We start from the raw sequence: 20,389 nt of genomic DNA, 5'->3' as shown, positions 1-20,389 counted from the left end.
AACATATCATAATGAGTAAAGCTATATGTGTAAGGCAGAGTTCTGACATTTACATGTAAGTGACTTGAATATTTGGGTCCAGTAAGAAGTGGTGTGAAAAACTGATATTTCTGTGGATAAACATAATGAACAACCGTTTGCATGCAAGGGAGGTAGTTTCAGTGAAAATCTAAATATTAATCTATCATTTTATTATTACCAGATATATCAAAAAGCAACAGAATATGGCAGATGGCATAACCTACAGAAGTTAAAATGTGCTAAAACATTGTAATTGGAAGCTAGGGGACTAAAATTAGTTTAATACAGAGCACCTACATAAAGATTGAAATCAATTTGAGTGGTGTAGTTGTGCATCAATACCATCTAACTATGAAGTTGTCTCAACATGTGCATGAAAAGACACCAAACCATGAGATCCTTAAGCTATTGTGATAGTGTCTCATTTCTGTGTGCAAATAAAGGGTCAAGCTTAAAGGTGGAGAGAGGCCAATCACTTCACACATCTTTGATAGTCAAAATTCACAAAGAAAATATTTGCTTTGTTTATGCCACATAATCACACAAGCAAATGGCTTACCTCAGAAAGTTCGACAGAGTGCTGAGAAAGAACCTCCTGCAGTTTTTCCACAGATTTCTGAGTTTCAATAATCTGTTAAAAGAAAGTTGAATAGGAAATCAAAAAGGCACCATTTTATGAGTTGCAATACGTTTTGTGAAATTTTTGTGTGTGATTGGCACCTTATATCATGCATTCAACTCCTCTTTAATAGCAACCTACAACACACACCCATGGCTGCAATCCCAGTGAGAGTCACTGAGGAGCATGGTTATTCTTTTCATACAATGTTTATTGTCAGTAACATTCTTATTTGGTGAACGAAAGTGCAGTATAAACAAATTTAACTAAACTGTCCCCATCACCAGATTTGGTTCTATTAATTGCAAGTGACAAAAGGACTAACACTATATGGTCCTCCCTTTACATGAAAAGTAGGAACATGATTTAAAATAAAAAGCAACATGCTTCCTAGTAGCCACTCTAGACATGTAGCAATGAAAAACTTCCTTGAATTAGACAAACATTTTTTTTAAATTATATTCCCTTCCAGAATAGTAGTCAGTGTTGATTCTAACAACACTATCAAGGTATCTACTTATGTATTGCACAGGTTTAAGGAACATTTTCTCCATTTGCAACTTTCCATTCTTTGACTTCAAGATGGCTCCCCTGTGCATCGGCTATGGACTTGTATTTTGGCAGGTTTTTGGGGTGAGCTGTTACCAGGGGGCTGTGGGAACCCCCCTCCCATAGGTATAGATGGTTCCAACCAAAAGATAGACCCAAAATCTCTTTATCCAAAGGTAAGATGCATTTTCAGAACCAGTTGTCTGAGAAGATTCAGAGGCCACAATAATTGATGAATGGGGTAATTGGCACTTGGGTGTAGCCAAATAAAGGTTAAGCTAGTACTGAGCATTAAGGCAGAATTCAAGAGATATGGGATGGGGTAATAGTACAGTTAATCACACACAAGTGTCACAGGAGTACAACATATGCTACTTTATTAGGCCTTTAAGCTCCAAGCAAGTAGTACAAGTCAAGCAGATATCACTTAAACACACTATTAATACACACACATAGGACATACGTTACTTACCCAGTTACAGCCTTTCTATTGCTTGTATCTGATTAGTATCACTTACATAGACCGCAATCCAGTATTTGGCCCAGAGTATTGCCTGTTTTTCAGATTTAAAAAAAGGGGCCTTGATAAGGGTGTACCAGTCACATTATCCCTTTCCCATAAATAGAGGGCGCCATTATCCACACACCTCAACATCCTCAGACACTGTTTTCTAACATGACGTATGAATGTACTGCACAGTTCTATTAGTTTGGTATGTAGTCTACACTCCGATGCGGGAAGGACAGATGGGCGCATATTATTCTGAGCAGATAAATAACAAGAAGTCTATTACTAGGTAGTTGAGGTTTGTCTTCTGAGGCTTGTGAATCTACTTGGATTCAGATGCTTTGTATAGATAAGCAAGCAGTACCTGGGGTGAAGGTGGTGAGGGAACTGAAGGGACAGTTGAAAAATAACTTTAAAAAAAAAAAAACTGTTTATCCAATCTGTGAATCTGCCCTCGCCTGGATGTCTATACAATAATGCTCTGTGAATGTTTGTACAGAGCTCCCTGTGGCTGCTTTACAAAATCCATCTAATGTTGCATTTGTACTGAAGACTAGTCTCAACCAAATGTTGCATGTTCAATGTGCTCTAGGGGTGAACGCAAGTACTTTATTTGCTAGCGCATGACATAGCCATATATGTGCCGAACAATCCATCTTGCGGTGGTTGTCTCAGTGACTGGATCACCCTCCCCTTCCTGTAACCAGTGAAGCAAAGAACGGATCCATTTTACTTAGTTCTATGGTACTGTCAAGGTAGTAGTACTTGACTGCCCTTCTAAAGACAAGTTTAAGGAGGGCCCTTTCTTCCCTATATTGCACATTTTGGAAAACACCTGGCTTGACATGCATTTTGGTGAGAAACATGGCTGTGTTTTTAACACCACCTTCTACTTGTGCAGTGAGGCAAAGGATTCCGAGACTGACAACGCATGCAATTTGCTTATTTTTTATTGAGGTGAATGCGATGAGGAAGGTAACTTTGTATGCAACTTCTTTAAAAGGTGCTATATGCAGGACAGCCTAATTTGTGAAGGACTGTATTCAGATCTCAACAAGGTGGCGAATGTGGTGGATGGATGCATTTTACACCTTACATAATGCCTTGGCCACCAGTACTTTCCACCATGGCAACGTGTTGCATCAAAGTCTATACTGCAGGTGCCACTAAGTGCACAATGAGTGAGTTGTACACTAATTCGGAGTCTAGTAAAAAAAGCAAATAAGTAACACTATCTGCATATGGGCATTCAATGGGGCAGATATGCTTTTGTGCACACTAGACAACAAAGCATTTTATTTATTAAAATAGCAGTGTCCAGTGTTGTTTCTTTTTTGCCTCCCATAAGATGACCATGCATCAAAGCTGTTCAAAAAGGGAACATTCTGACTTCAGGAGCCAGGCTGCCAAGTTTTTCACATGAGGGCTCGATAGGCTATTTGCTGCTGGGTGCTGAATGAGCATGTCCTATGAAGCCATTGAACAGATCATTGTTGGAGCCAAGATCCCTGCAGAGAAGTGCATCCGTAGAGAATCTGTGCATTTTAAGCCTTCAAAAGTATCCTGTGCCAACCGGTGGCATTACCAGCTTTCTCCTGGGATACCTTGCTGCACCTGTCACCGTTCCAAGTGAATCAATGCAAATTGGAGGATCGTCAACTTTTACAACAAGATGCATGCTCCTGTATTTTCAGCCTTCTCACATCAACAGAAGCCGTGCTGCTCCTTTGTTTGTCACTGGAAGATCTCTTGTAGCCACAAGCCCATGGTGAATCCTTTTGCAATCCGTCGTCTTTGCATCCAAGAGGTGCTCTGAGGTCGCCTGCACTGCCAAAGTCTTTACTTTTCTTTATTTGGGTGTTCAGCTAGAAGGTGACTGGAACAGATTCCTAAGCACCACGGTTGACCAAAACTAAATCCTGTTTCCAAAAGTGACCTCTGCACCAACACCCCCTGGGCCTTCTTCGACTGGACCAAGTACAGAAGAGTGTGTCCCCAACGGATTACAGAACGGGCCACAACCTTTTAGGCTTGTGAAACGTAGAAGGTGCAAGCAACTCTCCAACAAGAGGTAAGTTCTCTTAGACTTTACAGTACGTTTAGTATGAAGAAAAGGTGCAGCAGATGACTCCTGTTCCTGTGCAGCTCTGCAGATCTCACTGTTCCTGGGCCTCAGTCGTAGGGACAAGAGGGAGGACTTCTGGGGACTCCTGCACTGCAATGGGACAGTCACCGCTCGCAACCAGCAATCTTCAAATAAGTCGCACGTCGGTGTTTCAGCTCCTCACGACCACCGCAAATAGCAACACTGTGGTTTCTGGCTGTCGAGATGGACTTTCCTTGCTTCTGGTGTCCAGCACTCTGTTGAGGTAGCTCGGGCTGAGTCAGTCCTGCTTCTTGGGCGTCCGGAGGATCTTCCTGGAGCTCTTTGCCAACTTAAAAGCAATGCACACAATCTGGTGTTCCTCTCCCTGGCATTTCGGTTTCCAGCAGCAAATCTGTGGAAATGCAACCAGCTCCGAGAGAATGTCAAGGTGGCTTACTTTGGCGTTGATTGGTCCCAGAAGAACAGAAAGCGAGAGAAAGCGAGAGAAAGCGAGAGAGGGTGGGTTTTGGTTAGGAGTCAATAATAAGTCTGCAAAGTGAAACAAATAATTCTGCTTAGACAGTTAACTACATAAATACTCTAGTTATTATAGGCCCAAAACACTAGACAAATGAAGAAAAGCAAATTGGACACACTATCACACAACTCTCAGATAAAAAAAAACATATATAAATTCACCTTTGGTTTGTAGAAATGCATACAATTTACTTAAACACCTGAAAGAAAGTTAAGTAATTATGCAGTGGAAAGGAACTGTTAGCAAGAATGAAGAGCCTAACCTTAGAAGTCCAATACCCATGTTAAATGGTGCCTTGTGCCCAAAAGCCACAAAGTTCCTTCTAGTTGCGGGGACAACGGCAGGAAGAGTTTTTGTGGTTTTGAAACATGTCCCAGAAGACTTATCAAGGATTTTACAAGTCAGTAAAATACCTTTTCCATCTCTTAGAACTGCTTTTAAAACGCACATTTAAAAAGCAGAAGAATAGAATAAACAAAGGTTTATTCCAAGGTTTATTATAGGCATGACAAGGGTGGCTGTAACTTTTGTGATTACTCACCACCCTTGCTACGATTTACCCAAATGACTTGGCAGGTTGAATGGGAGTCGCTGGAAGTAGGTTTTCCCACTGTTGGATACAGTAACAGATGCCCAGGAGCTGTGGATGCAAGGAAGATTCCGGTCGGGTACAGGAGTTGAGTTCAATCCTTTGTGATGAAGAAATGCAGCAGGCACCAAGGCAGGCCTCTTCAGGACAGTTTACCAGACAGAGGGAGCCGGTTCCAGTGACAGTCACCGCACACGAGGGGACAGCAGGCATCTCTCCAGTTGCGAACGAAGATGGCCATCAAGGACAGGATCTCTTGACGCTGGGAAGCTGAAACTTGTCAGGAAGGTGCCTTGAATATGAAAACGTTGAACAGCGATGCTTCTGGTTCGGTAGCCGAAATCAGAGTTGGTGGTCCACAGCGTGGTCCAGGGACGATTCCAAAGGCTCAAAGCTCCAGGAACGCGAGAAGACAGACTGGTTGGTCCCACCAGTGCAAGTGTCAAAACACAAACAAGGGCCTCAGGATATCAAGTAGTCCACTAGGTCTTTACCGGGACAGATGCAGTAAAGGTTGTCAGGCCCCTTCAGAAGCCATCCAAGGGTCTTCAGTCGGCTGTACTGCTACAAAGGATACTTGCCTCAGTTGCTAATCTACTGTAATGGCTGCAGGATGACTCTTATCCTAAATTTAATTAAGTGATCAAACTCGTGCCTCCAATAGAAAGGATCTGCATCACTCAGTCAGCAGTGGTGGTCCATTTGATTCTTCTTTTCTTCAAAGACTTCTAAAACATTGTGAAAATACTTTTTCTACTTACCTGCAAAGAAGTGCTTCAGCTCATATAGACCTTTGCCGTTTGACTTTGGCTAAGCCTGCTCCACTGAATGGCTCTTATTGGGGGATCTGAAAGTATCTGTCTGCTTGAGAAAATGTGTGGTCTTTTGTTTGCTCTAACAACCTTTTCCTTTGACTTACTCATACCCGATTCTAAATGCAAACAGTAATATATTAAAGTCCCCAGCACCTTTGCTATTGAAGTCACCTGAGGGTGTAGGTTGTGTCTGTGGGCCATCCCAAAACAAGTTACCAACTGGTAACGTTCTTTCGATTGGATGTTCCTCCAACGTATTCCACATCTTTGACATTACATTACATTACATGTCAAAGATGTGGAATACGTCGGAGGACACAATCCATTCGAAGGGTACTTACTGATTTAGAGATATTAAGAGTGTGTAGTTTATGAAGTTTATTTGAGTGTTACAGTTATATTGCTCCCTTCTGAGGAAGGCTTATTCTAACGGACTGATAAATTAATAATTGTTTATTCAAGAAACCTTATGTGTTTATTTGAATACTTGTCACTGTGAATCTCTGTGCAACTCCCCTACAGCTCACATTAATCCTTCTTGAGATAAGCCTGGCTGCTCGACACACTACCAAAACTGTGTAGTACAAGCTTATACCAAAGGTTGGGTTTCCTATACCTGTAGTCAGAGTTGTTGTAGTGTTCCCAAAGGGTACTGCATACAAACTTTGCCTAACAGTAGTATTTGTTTTTTTATTTGATTTAGTTGAAATTAAACAACTTTTCAAATACAAAAACATGATACAAGACACTTAATTCATTCACAATTTAACAATTGTTACATTCTAAAAAAAAAGAAAAAAGATATAATGAATAAATGAAACATAAAAGCATAAAATGAAGCTAAGATTATTTGACTTGGTTATTCTTTCTTTAACATTTGATTTCCAATGGTAGAATACAATCTAAAAACTGTGTTATAGCTTTCATAAGTGCTAATCTCACTGTTGAGAACAGATGTCGCCAGATTTCATCATCACTTTTACCATGGTATATATGAACCAAGTTCTTAAAGTATAACATTCTCTGGGGAAGTAATTTTGGACATTTCATCATTAGATGTAATGTTTCTTTAACCGTGACAATTTGACAAAAAACAAAGTCTGATGGGATTTTCTTTTGTCGTATTAACATTTCTCTGGTCGTCCAAAGATTTTACCTAAAACCTTAGAAACTTTTGCCTTAAAGTTTTAGAAGTGCATTTGATTAAATAGGGGGCCATAAACCGCAACTTTTTGTGACCGAACCAGTTAGTATCGAAATCTTTATAAGTCATACAAATAGACCTATTTTGAATCCAATTCCACTGATGCAGCTTCGTCTTGGCACGAGAGGGATTCTCTAGTAATAAGGCTATAGTTATATCAGCTTCAGCCATGGTCTCTAGGACACACTCACGCCATTTCTTTGGGAAGCTATTCATGGATGTTATAAGTTGATGAGCTATTACGCCTAGAATGTTATTAGCCTCGGAGCACAAAAGACATTTACAGTAGTATGCCAAGGATTCAACAGAAACACTTACAACCAGACGTATTATAAAAAAAGAAAGGATTATTAATACAGTTAGGCCAAGCTAAGTCTTGGGACAAGTAATTTGTCAGAGTCAAACACATTATAAAAACACACACAATGCTTGAAGGTACACAGACCAAAGCATAAACCTTCTTCCAAATAACTAACAGTAATTCTAGGGAAGTCAGACCTTATCATACACATTTAGTATAATCAACACCTATTTATGGGGAGTAGAACCATAGGTTACTTTCAGATTACTTTACAGTAAATCAAGGGTAGTAGACCCTGTCGGTCATGCAGTGACGATCAGTTAAATTATCACTTAGTAAATCAACCCTGTTATCAGGATACATTTCTGAATAGTGGAACACAGAATCAAGGAACAGTATGAACCTATACATTCACGATAACACTCAAGTTATACCAGGCGAGTAAGACCTTTTGGTGTAATATTCACTTATTTATTTTTGCATTTATAGCAGGGCACAAAACCCCCAGGCATCTAGATGCTAGTTGAACAAGTTACTTGCCAACTGGTAACTTATTTTCGATTGGATGTTCCTCCAACATATTCCACATCTTTCACATGTAATGTCCACAGCTGTGCACACGGAAACTTTTTTCGGCAGAGGGCGTCCTGCGTCGATGGCGTCCTGCGTCGATGGCAGCAGGTCGATGTCTCTCAAAGGCCTCCGTCGAGGGAGACATCACCGGATGTTATAAATAGGATGCACGGCGCCCGTATCCTCAGTTTATGTGTTTTCCCCAATAACGTGTGGCACCAATCCAATGCCTGCTTCACTGCACATAGCCTTGCAGAAACTTAAGCTGCAATCACATAGGAATTTCTCCAGAGGGGCTGGCTGGGCGGGCGATGTGGAATACGTTGGGAGGAACATCCAATCGAAAGAATGTTACCAGTTGGTAAGTAACTTGTTCTTCGAATGGATTGTGTCCTCCAACGTATTCCACATCTTTGACAGACTCCCAAAGCAGTACCATAAAATGGAGAAGGGAAAAGAATTTAGAGTACCCAATCAGATGGCGGAATAAAGAACCGCCTTCCCAAAGGTCATATCTTGACCATGGCTGGAATCCAGGGAATAATGTTTAACAAAGGTGTGGATAGAAGCCCATGTGGCTACATCACAAATATTCCTAATAGGAACCCCACATTGTAGGGCTGTGGAAGTAGCCACACCCCTAGTAGAATGAGCTTGCAACCCTTCAGGAGGGTCCTTACCCGCCAATCGGTAGCATTCAGTAATGGTGAGGATAATCCACCTTGACAAGGTCTGCTTGGTAACAGCCAGGCCCAATCGGTGTCGAGCATATCCCACAAAGAGTTGATTGTCCACTCTGACCCAGGCCATCCTAGAAATATAAAAGCTCAGAGTTCTCCTAGGATCCAACCTATGGAATCGCTCCGCTTCCTTACCAGGATGAGGAGAAGGATAAAAAGGAGGCAGAACCACCTTCTGGCTAAAATGAAATTCAAACACTACCGTAGGTAGAAAGGAAGGACGTACCCTTAGTACAACCCTGTCCTTGTGAAACACAGTAAAGGGCGGCTTAGATGAAAGCCGCCTGCAATTCACTCACTCTGCGAGCGGAAGTAACCGCAACCAAGAACACTGTCTTGAAGGACAAGAGTGCAAGGGTTCAAACGGAGCACCCATCAAAAATTTCAAAACCAAATGTAAATCCCAAACCGGCACCTGGAAAGGGGACGGCGGGAGCACATTGTCCTTTAACAAATTGAGAAATCAAAGGAATCTTAAAGTAAGAACATTCTTCAGACGAGCACTTAAATATAGACCAATCCACCAGGTAACCCTTAATGGTACCAACTTGAAGGCCCCTGTGGGCCAAAGAAAGTAAGAAAGACAAAACCATAGGAATGGAACACTGAAAAGAATCAACATTCTGTCCTCTGCATCAGTCGCAAAACTTATGCCAATAGCAACGGTACAGGGATTTTGTTGCTGGCCTTCTGGCAGAAAGCAACACCTCCATCACATCAGCCGAGAGGTCCCAATTCTTATATCTCAATCTTTCATATACCAAGTGTGAAGGTTAGAGTCCTGACCTCTGGATGGAGAACCTGAGAGCAGATCATCTCCGTAGGGAAGATGGCGTGGAGGGCAGATGGACATTGCTAGAAGGGTACCACGCTCTCCTGGCCCAATCCGGAGCAATGAGGATCATGTGGGATCCGAACCTCTGTAACATCCTTAGCACCTGAGGATTGACGGGGACTAGAGGAAACACGTACAACAGTGGAAATAAGCAATCCACTACAAATGCACCTCTTAAGGGTCCTCTTGGAAGAAATTCCCTTGAGCAGAATCTCTCGCACTTCCGGTTGGCACTGGTTGCGAAGAGACCCACTTGTGGGGTTCCCCAAAGGGCAAAGATATCCAGAAGGACTTCCTGAGCCAACTCCCACTCGTGAGAGACTGTGCTCTGCCTGCTCTGACGCCGCATTTTCCTCTCCGGCCAGATGAACCGCTGAGATCGAAATTCCCTGCTGGATGGCCCAGAACCAGAGCTGCATTGCCTCTCTGCACAACGGGCGTGACGACCCCCCCCTTTTTTGTTGAGGTAATGCATGGCCACTGTGTTGTCCGTTGAAGTGGGAGAATGGAAAAACAGGCTCCCGTCCTTCCCCTCTCGCGCCTGGCCTAAAGGATCACGGCCCAGGCACCCGCCACGAGAAGAGTTTGCCCATCTACCAGACGACCAAATACCCTGGTACAGGAACATACGGATGTGTCCATCTGCCTGCCCAGCAGCCCACCCTGCCCATGCCGACACCTGCGGCACGGATCAACTAGATTAAAACCTACACGTCGTTAGAGATGCCATGACGACCTAGCCAACGGTCAGCACACCTGTGCAAATATACACACTGGACACTCCCGTACCAATCTACACGAAGAATATACTCAGTGCTATGACGTAGGCGACAGACATACTCACGGACGTGCATCTTTATTATTTTCCACATAGGCTCTCAAAATGCAGAAACGCAAGACGCATCATGACCTCATCTAAAGAGCTTGCTTACGCTTCTCCTAAACCCAGGTGCCATAATGAGAAATATAACGAAGACACGATACTGGTCATAAGACAATATGATACTATAACCTAAAGCGCCTGTGCACCAAACGGTTCCACCTATACACCAGGCCTAAGTAGGCCGCAAGCAAGAGCTCCCATGGACGTTAAAAGAACAAGAGTCAGGTTGCTGATCCTGCAGAATGAGCCTGGCGAAAGCAGACAGCCAAGGTCGTAATGTTGCAAACCCACATTCCGAAAGCAGACCATCAAGGGGACGATGTTGCAACCTCGCACGCCGCGCACCAACGGTAAAATCAGTGGAGAAGGAAGGAAGAAACAGTGAAAGGGAAAGTTTAGATAAACTATACATCACCCGGACCAACACAGACTCACCATGGATCAGTAGGAGAAAGGATGAACTGGAGAGAAGTGAGGAGGGAGAGCGAGGAATAGCGGAAAGACAGACACATGAGGCCGCACCATCCCCATCCCCATCACGCCCTCCTCCATCGCACCCTACATGCTCAACCACCTCACGCTCGTTACGCAAAATAAAACTCGCGCCCTTCACAGACGAACTGACACCCTATGCATGTCAGCTTAGAGACCTCCCTAGTCGCAGGCAGGAAAGACGAATACACATGCCCACTTTAAATACAGAAAAAGATGGAAGAAGGGGAAAAGATGGAGAAGAAGGAGTTACGAGCAGGGGAAATACGGACGAAATTGAAGATGTAGATGAAAGGGAAAAGAAGGAAGGGTTTGAGGACTCGATATTATGGAACACAAAGGGTGAAACGAGACATAACTTAATGCCACTTTTAGAGAGAGGAGGGGTTAGACCGCAGTATGTCCCTTGGAAGCATACCGATAAAGAAAATATAAAATGCAGGCTCCCATCATTAAGTGGAGGTGCGGGTAAGTGGATATATGAAATGGAAAAACACACCGCAGGACAGAAACTGGCAGTAGGAGATGTAAAGGGCCTGTTAATATCAATATTAGGGGATAGAGCGGATGACATTTGGAAGAGAGCGGGATTCCATGGGGTAACAATAACAAACACATCGCATGATGGGGCACCATTCGCAAACTGCAGACATGCACTATGGCAGGCACTGAGGGTACAGTACCCAGACACATCAGACATAGGAGCAATTACCTCCCGCAAGATGCGTGAGAATGAAGATCCTGTTGATTATATCCAGGAGATCCAAGAGAAGTGGCGCATGGAAACTAGAGAGCAATGGGATAAAACACCAGCAATATTCTATCATATACTAGTACAAGGGCTCCCAGAAGGAGTTCAGAAACAACTAAAGAAAGTAGTGGGAATGGAAGCAAAACCATGGCCAGAAATACAACTGACTATAGTGCATCATTGCAGGACATGGCAAGGGAAAACGAAACAAAAGGAAGAGGACAGGAAGACGGAAGAGGCTAAACTAGTACAGAAAAAACTTACTAAATACACAATGGAAGGGGCACTAATAACTACGCCCACAACAATGACCCAAAGCCCCACACAAGTAGTGGCTGCACAAGATTCCGCCCAAATACCACCTTCACAGACTGTAACACAACAGGCGCCGCCAATACAACCATACACGACCAACATGGGAGGAGGACATACAATGGCAGGAGCTGGGTATTATAATTATAACAGGGGGAGAGGAGGATTTATGAGAGGGAGAGGATATGGATATAACACCCAACAACAGGTAGGAGGACTTAGAAATCCCTACCCCACAGGGCAACCAGTATACCAGGACAACACAGGGAGCATTCCATGGCAAAGTAGGGAACCACCGGTGTGTTGGAGTCGTGGACTATTAGGGCACATGTCACGCACGTGTAGAGTTAGACCAGGAACACCATCATGGAGTGAACAGGGATAACCAAGGCCCTCACAGGAACAGCAGGGCCTACAGCAACAGCAGACGTTGCAACAGGGAAATGAACAACAACAACAATTAACACAACAACAGCCACAGACATATTCACTGCCACAACAACAGGTAGCGATGACACAACAACCCCAAGCACAACAAACACAACTGGGTAGGGTGACGGTCTTGGGACACAACCCTTACACAGGAAATGGCCAATCATTGTACCCTCAATAGGACAGCCCACAGACGGCCTTGGTGTGTCCCATCCTGTCAGTAACACCGAATAGTGCGGAGGAGCCACGCATAGAGGTAACGATAGGTGACAAAAAATTATCATTCCTTGTTGACACCGGGGCGACCCGGTCTTGCATAAGGGAAGGTAAATTTAAGATGTCAGGCTAAGCCATGAACACCCAAGGATTCTCTGGGGCTAGAGGGTTGGTTCCCTTTACTGATAACATTCCCTTATCGATTGGAGATTATGACCTGTCAGTTCCACTTCTATATTATAGTGCCTCACCAGTAAATATACTGGGGAGAGACATAATGAACAGGTTGAATATGACGATCTCCTTTACTGAGGACGGCATAATTTGCTCTACTCCAGGGATTAACATGCTCACAGCACGACAGATTATGCAAGCATACTGCGGACAGACAGCGATTAGGGCGGAGCCAGTAGATGGTGAACTCTTCCAGTATGGAACGGACATGGCAATTGCATGGATGCCAGGGATAGAAGGGAAAATATGGAGGAGGCCAGCAGCCTATCTGTTCAGACCAGAAACACCTGTTAATGAACCAGAAGGAAAGGTGGTCCTAATGGACATTGAGAGCATTATTGCAAGAGCTGATTACATTGCTGTACATGCCCAAGACAGAGAAGGAAGAGCATGGAGGGCCGTGATAGCATTAACAGAAGGATGTAGGCTCACCCAGGTGTCAGATGAGGAGCTGTTCTCAGATGAAAAGGAAGAAGGTGAAATGGTGTTTATGATGAGTGTGGAAATATGGCTAAGAGTGGCTTACAAACAAGTAGCACAGAAAATTGCAATGGCACTTGAGGCACCCGCATGCACCCCAGTCCCCTTCTTTAAGGAGGATATGTCAAAGGTACCCAAATCATTGTGGACTACTGGCCCCTATGACGTGGGGTGCATAAAAAGTATAGGGGGAGTAAGGATAAAATTGAAAAAAGGTGCAATACTCCCCAGAGTAAAACAGTACCCACTATCAAAAGAGGCAGATGAGGGCATATATGAAACCATAACGGCCCTTATAAATAATGGCATATTGGTCCCCTCGGAATCACCATGTAACACGGCTGTGTACCCAGTGCGCAAGGCTAAAAGGGGGTCTTGGCGCTTCATACAGGATCTCAGGCCCTTGAACAACATAGTAGAAGCGGAATATCCCGTAGCAGCAAACCCGGCCACGATATTGTGTGGCATTCCAGCAGAGGCATCACGATTTACAGTGATCGACCTTAAAAATGCTTTTTTCTCAATACCATTACACCCAGACTCACAAGATCTGACGAGCTTCACTTACAGAAACACAAAGTGGAAACACACTAGATTGCCACAAGGGTATTGCGAATCACCCTCAATTTTCAATAGAGTGATACAGATGGATTTGGGTAACATTGAAGTGGAAAGCACAGTGTTGCAGTATGTGGATGACCTAATAATTTGCAGCACGAACGAAAGAACATGCAGAGAGGACTCATTAAAGATGTTGACAATATTGGCTGAAAAAGGTTACAAGGTAGACATGGAAAAAATACAGTACTGTCAAGAACAGGTACTTTACATTGGTCAGCTTATATCGCAACATGGAAGAAAGATTGCACCACAAAGAGCACAGGCCATTTCAAACACTCCAATGCCACAAACTGTGAGGGAACTACAGCAATTCCTGGGGCTGTGCAACTACTGTAGAGCATGGGTATTTGATTACAGTTCATACATAGGGCCCCTGCTTGAGGCGTTAAGGGAAGCTAATAAAGGGGAGAAAAAGCTGGGGTGGACGATGGAAATGAAAGAGGCTTTTGCTGAATTGAAAGATGCGATATCAACTGCTCCAGTACTGGCATCCCCAGACTACGAGCGACAATTTTTTATATTTTCACATTGCGACTCAGCAGTAATGAAAGCAGTGTTGGCTCAAAAAACAAGCATGGGCTACAAACCAGTAGCATTTTACAGCGGCCACTTAGATCCTGTGATGTTAGGTCACTTCCCTTGCGAACAAAGTCTCGCTGCAGCTGCTTTTGCAGTGGAAAAAGCATCAGCAATCACTATGGGGTGCCCAACTATACTGTTTGTGGAACATGCACTATTTGCGATATTGAATAAACCTAAATCCACCCTAACCACGCAAAGAGCATCAGGTTATGAGATCATTTTATCAAGAGCTGAACTATCAATTGTTAGATGTAGCACGGTCAGCCCTGCAAGGTTCCTAGCAGAAGTAATTGAGGAGGGAGATTATGCCCATGACTGTACGGAAATAACTGAAATGTACTCATGTACTAGAAAGGTTGAAGAAAACGCACTGGAGGGAGGTGAGCTCTTATTTATTGATGGGTCATCAACTATCGATCAAAGGGATGGGATAAGGTACCGGTGTGTGTGGCAATGAAATGTGTACAATTACCACAGCATTACTCCGCTCAAGCAGCGGAATTAGTTGCACTGATCTTGGCGTTGAAGGAAAGCTTTGACAAACGAGTGACCATATACTCCGACAGCGCATATGTTACATCCACTGTCCACTCAGGGCTGTCGAAATGGAGAAGAAGAGGGTTTAGGAGAGCTGATGGCACTCCAGTGCAACATGCTCTCTTATTGGGTGAACTGATTGAAGTAATAAATGACCCCCAAGAATTAGCTTTAGTAAAATGCACCGCACACACCACTGGTGAAGACCACGTCTCGAAGGGGAATGCAGCAGCAGATGCACATGCGAAGTATGCTGCATACTTTGGTGAGATATGGAACCCCCCAGAGTCACAGAGAGGGAGAGGGAGGGGAATGGCTAAGGAGATGTTGATAAGAGAAGGGTACACCCATCTCCCAGCCACACAGATTATGGAGCTACAAGCGGCTGCACCAATGGCCGAAAAAGAAATATGGGTAAAAAGAGGATGCACAATGTCAGCTACCGATGCACTATGGCGCCAGGGTGGCACTGTAAAGGTTGTAATACCATTGGCACTTTTGAACACCGCCCTGAGCCAACTACATCATCCAACCCACACAGGCAAGGAAGTAATTGCAGCACAAATTAGGGAAGACTGGTTCTGCCCCGAGTTAAATTCTCATGTGTCAAATTGTATAAGTAATTGTCTCACATGTCAACAGTTTACGGCCGGCCATACTCTAAAGGTGGTAAGAGGTACTATACCCCGGCCAGAGGGACCTTTCCGGCATCTCCATATTGACTATGTTGATATGATCAACATATGTCAAGGAAATAGGTATATGATTGTAGTAGTATGCCCATTCTCTAGGTGGATTGAAGCAGGGCCCTGTTCACAACCATATGCATTTAGAGCAGCTAAATTCCTAGTGTGGGAGGTCTTCCCAAGGTGGGGAGTGTGCGAGGTGTTGAGGTCAGACAATGGCCCACATTTCGCAAACGAAATGTTCCAGCACATCACATCCTTGCTGAGCATAAAGCATAAATTTGCATGTGCATACCACCCACAGGCCAACGGTGTATGTGAACGCCTGAATGGCCTATTAAAGGAGGCAATTGCAAAGATACAGCAAACAACAAAGAAGAGTTGGTTATATTGCCTTCCATTAGCCCTATTTGAGCTAAGGAATAGACCATGGTCCGACCACCTCCTCACCCCACACAAGGTGGTTACCGGACGTCAAATGCGCCTTCCCCTAACGCCAACATCAAGAGCATTTACCGACCACGAAAGCACAGCGAGTGTTCTTGGTGATGAAATGTACCAATATGTGTCTTCTTTGATTACTAGTGTAGTGTTTGTGTCTCAACAGCTCGAGCGCACACGGGGCGGGTCTAACAGCAATCAACAAGAAGACGCGGATAAAGAATTGGAAAAGGAAAGACTGTGTAAAGTTGCTAAAGGTGACCACGTACTACTTCGCAATTTCAATAGGAAATGGAATAGTCCACGATTCACTGGCCCCCATCTGGTAGAGGAGGTATCAACGAGAGCAGTAAAGCTACAGGACAAGCGTGCCTGGAACCACCTGCACGATGTAAAGATCTACAAACTCCAGACCCGCCCCAGCGCCACCGACAGGTCCATTGGGAGAACAGCAACAACATCACCAACTGAGGAAGAAAGTTCTACTACGACCAACGGCTCAAGTGTTCCCATACCCTGTCACTCCCCAGATTCCCCAGAGACAATAACTGAAGAAGAAAAGGGTGATCCCCCATACTGCCCACCCCATGGTCACACGCTCAAAGAGTAAAAATACTTCCGCCAGTTGAGCCCAAACCCCCTGCCCATTGACCCCTACCCCCACTACAAGTAATAACTGAACTAAAGGACATTGTCTTGCACAAGTACACATGTAAACACGTGAATGCTTTCTTTTCTTTTCTCTCGCACATGCAGGGACTGCGTATTATTGTACTGCTAAGATAATAGATAACTAACAAATTCACTGCCCAGGAGTAGATGGTACCCTCAGACGATAACTACCCAGAAGAATTGTCACACCAATTTCTATGTGAAATAAAAAGGCCAACGTACCTGAAAAAGAGAAGGGTACGTGTCTACTACACAGCATTCCTCTTGGCCATAGAATACTCAATGCCCCACCTCCACCCATACTTGCCTGCCCTAAGAGATAGATCGCTTAGATTGGCGTGGGAACAGCTCTTCGCCTGGGCACTGAATGACTATTTGATAGGGAGAGCTTAAACAACAACAACTAACATTTAATAACCAGCATATTGAGAATTTTCAGGCGGGCAACTTTAACGTCACAAGAATACGCTATCGGACCGCAGCAAGGTAAGAGCAAAATGCCGGTGAAATTAGCATATGTAATAAAAATAGGGATTTTGATGATCACCGGGTTCTTGGCTGCCTCTGTAAGGCAGTACAGCTGTGCTATCAATATTATTGCTGTACCCAAACCTAATACACCCCCATCCCCAGCTGCAACAGGTGTTACGTCAGGTGATATTAGTAAAATTGCGAACAAGCAAAATAGAGTTCAACGCAGCACATACTCAGATAATAAAGGTATTGACAATTATATACAAGATTCAGCACACGTCTCAAACAACATATGGTACCAACACATGACCCCGCATTGGTAAGCAGACAACAGAAGACAGCTGCTACGTTTGCTCATTGATACCATACGCCATGAGCGCTTCTCGAACATTTGTTGCCACAGAAATAGATGAAGACAGCACGATGCATAATATACTTGGCACTGTTCCAAACGAAAGGAAGATTTCAAGGGACAGTGGTGCATATGGTGTGGAAAACACGAGACTCATACCCATACGAAAACAACTTCCTCAAGACTTATTTGAGTTACCACAAGAGCAGTTTACATGCTGAAGCATTCATATACATAACAAGTGGTCCTGCAAAAGGGGAAACAAAGAAAGTAACACTGCAGTATTTACCATGTGATTGGTACGCCACTGAAGTTCCTGGTAAACTAGGATGCTGGGAGAGGCCACTGGTGACGATAACGGGGAAGGTGTACTTGGACAACAAATGGGAGATAGGAGTGATTGGCAGCAACATGGTAACAAAAGAAACTATTTCAACTATCGATGCACACAACCACAGATGTTGGACGACTTGGATCAAGTACGTGCCCATGCTCACGTGGATAGAGACGGATGAAGACCCAATAACAATACTGCCGCTGACTGCGCCTAGGGTATGCTACCAACATAAAGGAGAGGTGGACGTAGGATACAACACCAACTGTGCCAGCGTGATGGAGTTACCTGAGGGGGGAGCAGGAACAGCAGTAATAATGGACCATTACTGGGCCTGTGGAGAAAAGGCATACCACACACTGCCCCCTCTGTGGAATGGTGTGTGCACAATGGTGCACGTCAATGTACCATCACTAGTGGTACCCAAGAAGCATGTGAATGTGGCGAACTTTCCCAAAATGGATGAAGGGGACAAGAGAAAGAAGAGATCTGCACCACCTCAGGAGGAGCAAGGGAACAGGACTAACGGCAATAATACTGTCCTAAATAGAAGGAAAAGACGAGGAGAACCTCTGACAGGAAATTACCTATGGGGAAGGTCTGAGACGGCGCTCACTTCAATTCCGCCAGAACACAGACTATTCAGCAGAGCACCAATGTTCTTCTCCTCAATAATACATCCGGGACTGCAGGCTTACGCAAATGCAAAATGGCTCCAGATAACTAGATGGGAACTAATGATGACCATCAATTCTACAGTAAATGGATTCAACGCAATAAAAGAGGAGCTGCGAGCTATAAGGATGGTAGCACTTCAGAACAGATATGTATTGGACCTCCTCACAGCCATGGAAGGAGGAGTATGCGCAAAGATCGGACAATCATGCTGCACGTTCATTCCTGCCAACGATGCTGACAACGGTACACTGACAGAAGCAGTTTCACAATTGTCCCAGATGCACTCCAAAATGATGTTTGAAAGTAAAGGTGTGAACAAGGATGAGAGCTGGTTTTCGCTATTATGGTCCTGGATGCCATCTTGGCTGTCAGATGGACTGAAAATAATAGTTGGTTGTACTATTTTGGCTGGAGCTACACTGATCATAATAAGATTTTGGAAGGCCTGGAAGGCACGCACCACCGACGAGTTGCTTGAAATGGTCGGTATGCACCCCTTGATGCCAGCAGATGACGGCCAACACACAGGCATAATCATACAAGAGAGAGAAATTGCACAACCAGATCATCACCAACCACCTGGACCCACCATCGGTGAAGATCGAGAACCCAAGAAACCCCAGGAGTTACATCAGGAAATGGGTATACTGTACTCCTGGAGGAACCTGTGAATATATGTATTGGTCATTTGAAGATCATGTTAACCACTATGGACATTTAGGAGGAATAACTAAAATATGGAGAGTAAGAGGAGATAACGAAAAGGATATGTTTGTGGTCGACAAGTCGACCAGAGGGGGGACTGAAGTGGGAGAATGGAAAAACAGGCTCCCGTCCTTCCCCTCTCGTGCCTGGCCTAAAGGATCACGGCCCAGGCACCCGCCACGAGAAGAGTTTGCCCATCTACCAGACGACCAAATACCCTGGTACAGGAACATACGGATGTGTCCATCTGCCTGCCCAGCAGCCCGCCCTGCCCATGCCGACACCTGCGGCACGGATCAACTAGATTAAAACCTACACGTCGTTAGAGATGCCATGACGACCTAGCCAACAGTCAGCACACCTGTGCAAATATACACACTGGACACTCCCGCACCAATCTACACGAAGAATATACTCAGTGTTATGACGTAGGCGACAGACATACTCACGGACGTGCATCTTTATTATTTTCCACATAGGCTCTCAAAATGCAGAATCGCAAGACGCATCATGACCTCATCTAAAGAGCTTGCTTACGCTTCTCCTAAACCCAGGTGCCATAATGAGAAATATAACGAAGACACGATACTGGTCATAAGACAATATGATACTATAACCTAAAGCGACTGTGCACCAAACAGTTCCACCTATACACCAGGCCTAAGTAGGCCGCAAGCAAGAGCTCCCATGGACGTTAAAAGAACAAGAGTCAGGTTGCTGATCCTGCAGAATGAGCCTGGCGAAAGCAGACAGCCAAGGTCGTAATGTTGCAAACCCACATTCCGAAAGCAGACCATCAAGGGCACGATGTTGCAACCTCGCACGCCGCGCACCAACATTAAAATCACACCTGCAAATTAAACCAGGCACACAGTGGAAAAACAATATTAATTGTGCAGAAGTCTGCCTCAAACACGGTCCCACCTCACGTGACCAAGCCGAACCTGACAGGATGCCAAGCCCAGGAGAAAGAAGGCGTCTGGATCCCTCGGTACAAGACACAGGCAGACACACTTAAAAGGCTCAATGGACATCTGCGACAGTGGGAGTAGTCGGCCTTCCAGCTCATGAATAAGTCCTCACATTGTCTGCACGTACTCATAGTGAAACATTGTTGCAAATGACAGGT

General features: G+C 44.4%; 1 protein-coding gene across 4 annotated transcripts in view; it reads right to left on the bottom strand.

The window, feature by feature from the left end:
* Positions 1–20,389, bottom strand: part of MIA3 (MIA SH3 domain ER export factor 3) — a 1,311,327-nt gene that overhangs the window by 781,370 nt on the left and 509,568 nt on the right. For all 4 annotated transcript variants that reach the window (XM_069608611.1, XM_069608610.1, XM_069608608.1 and 1 more), the window contains exon 13: positions 581–652. In XM_069608611.1, coding sequence (XP_069464712.1) covers positions 581–652 — 72 coding nt within the window. The remainder of the gene's footprint in view (positions 1–580; positions 653–20,389) is intronic.

The sequence above is a fragment of the Ambystoma mexicanum genome, chromosome 4q, assembly GCF_040938575.1.
Source record: "Ambystoma mexicanum isolate Mex_15411 chromosome 4q, UKY_AmexF1_1, whole genome shotgun sequence".
Lineage (NCBI taxonomy): Eukaryota > Metazoa > Chordata > Amphibia > Caudata > Ambystomatidae > Ambystoma > Ambystoma mexicanum.
The sequence above is the reverse complement of the archived record's forward strand: the minus strand, read 5'-3'. Positions and strand labels throughout refer to the sequence as shown.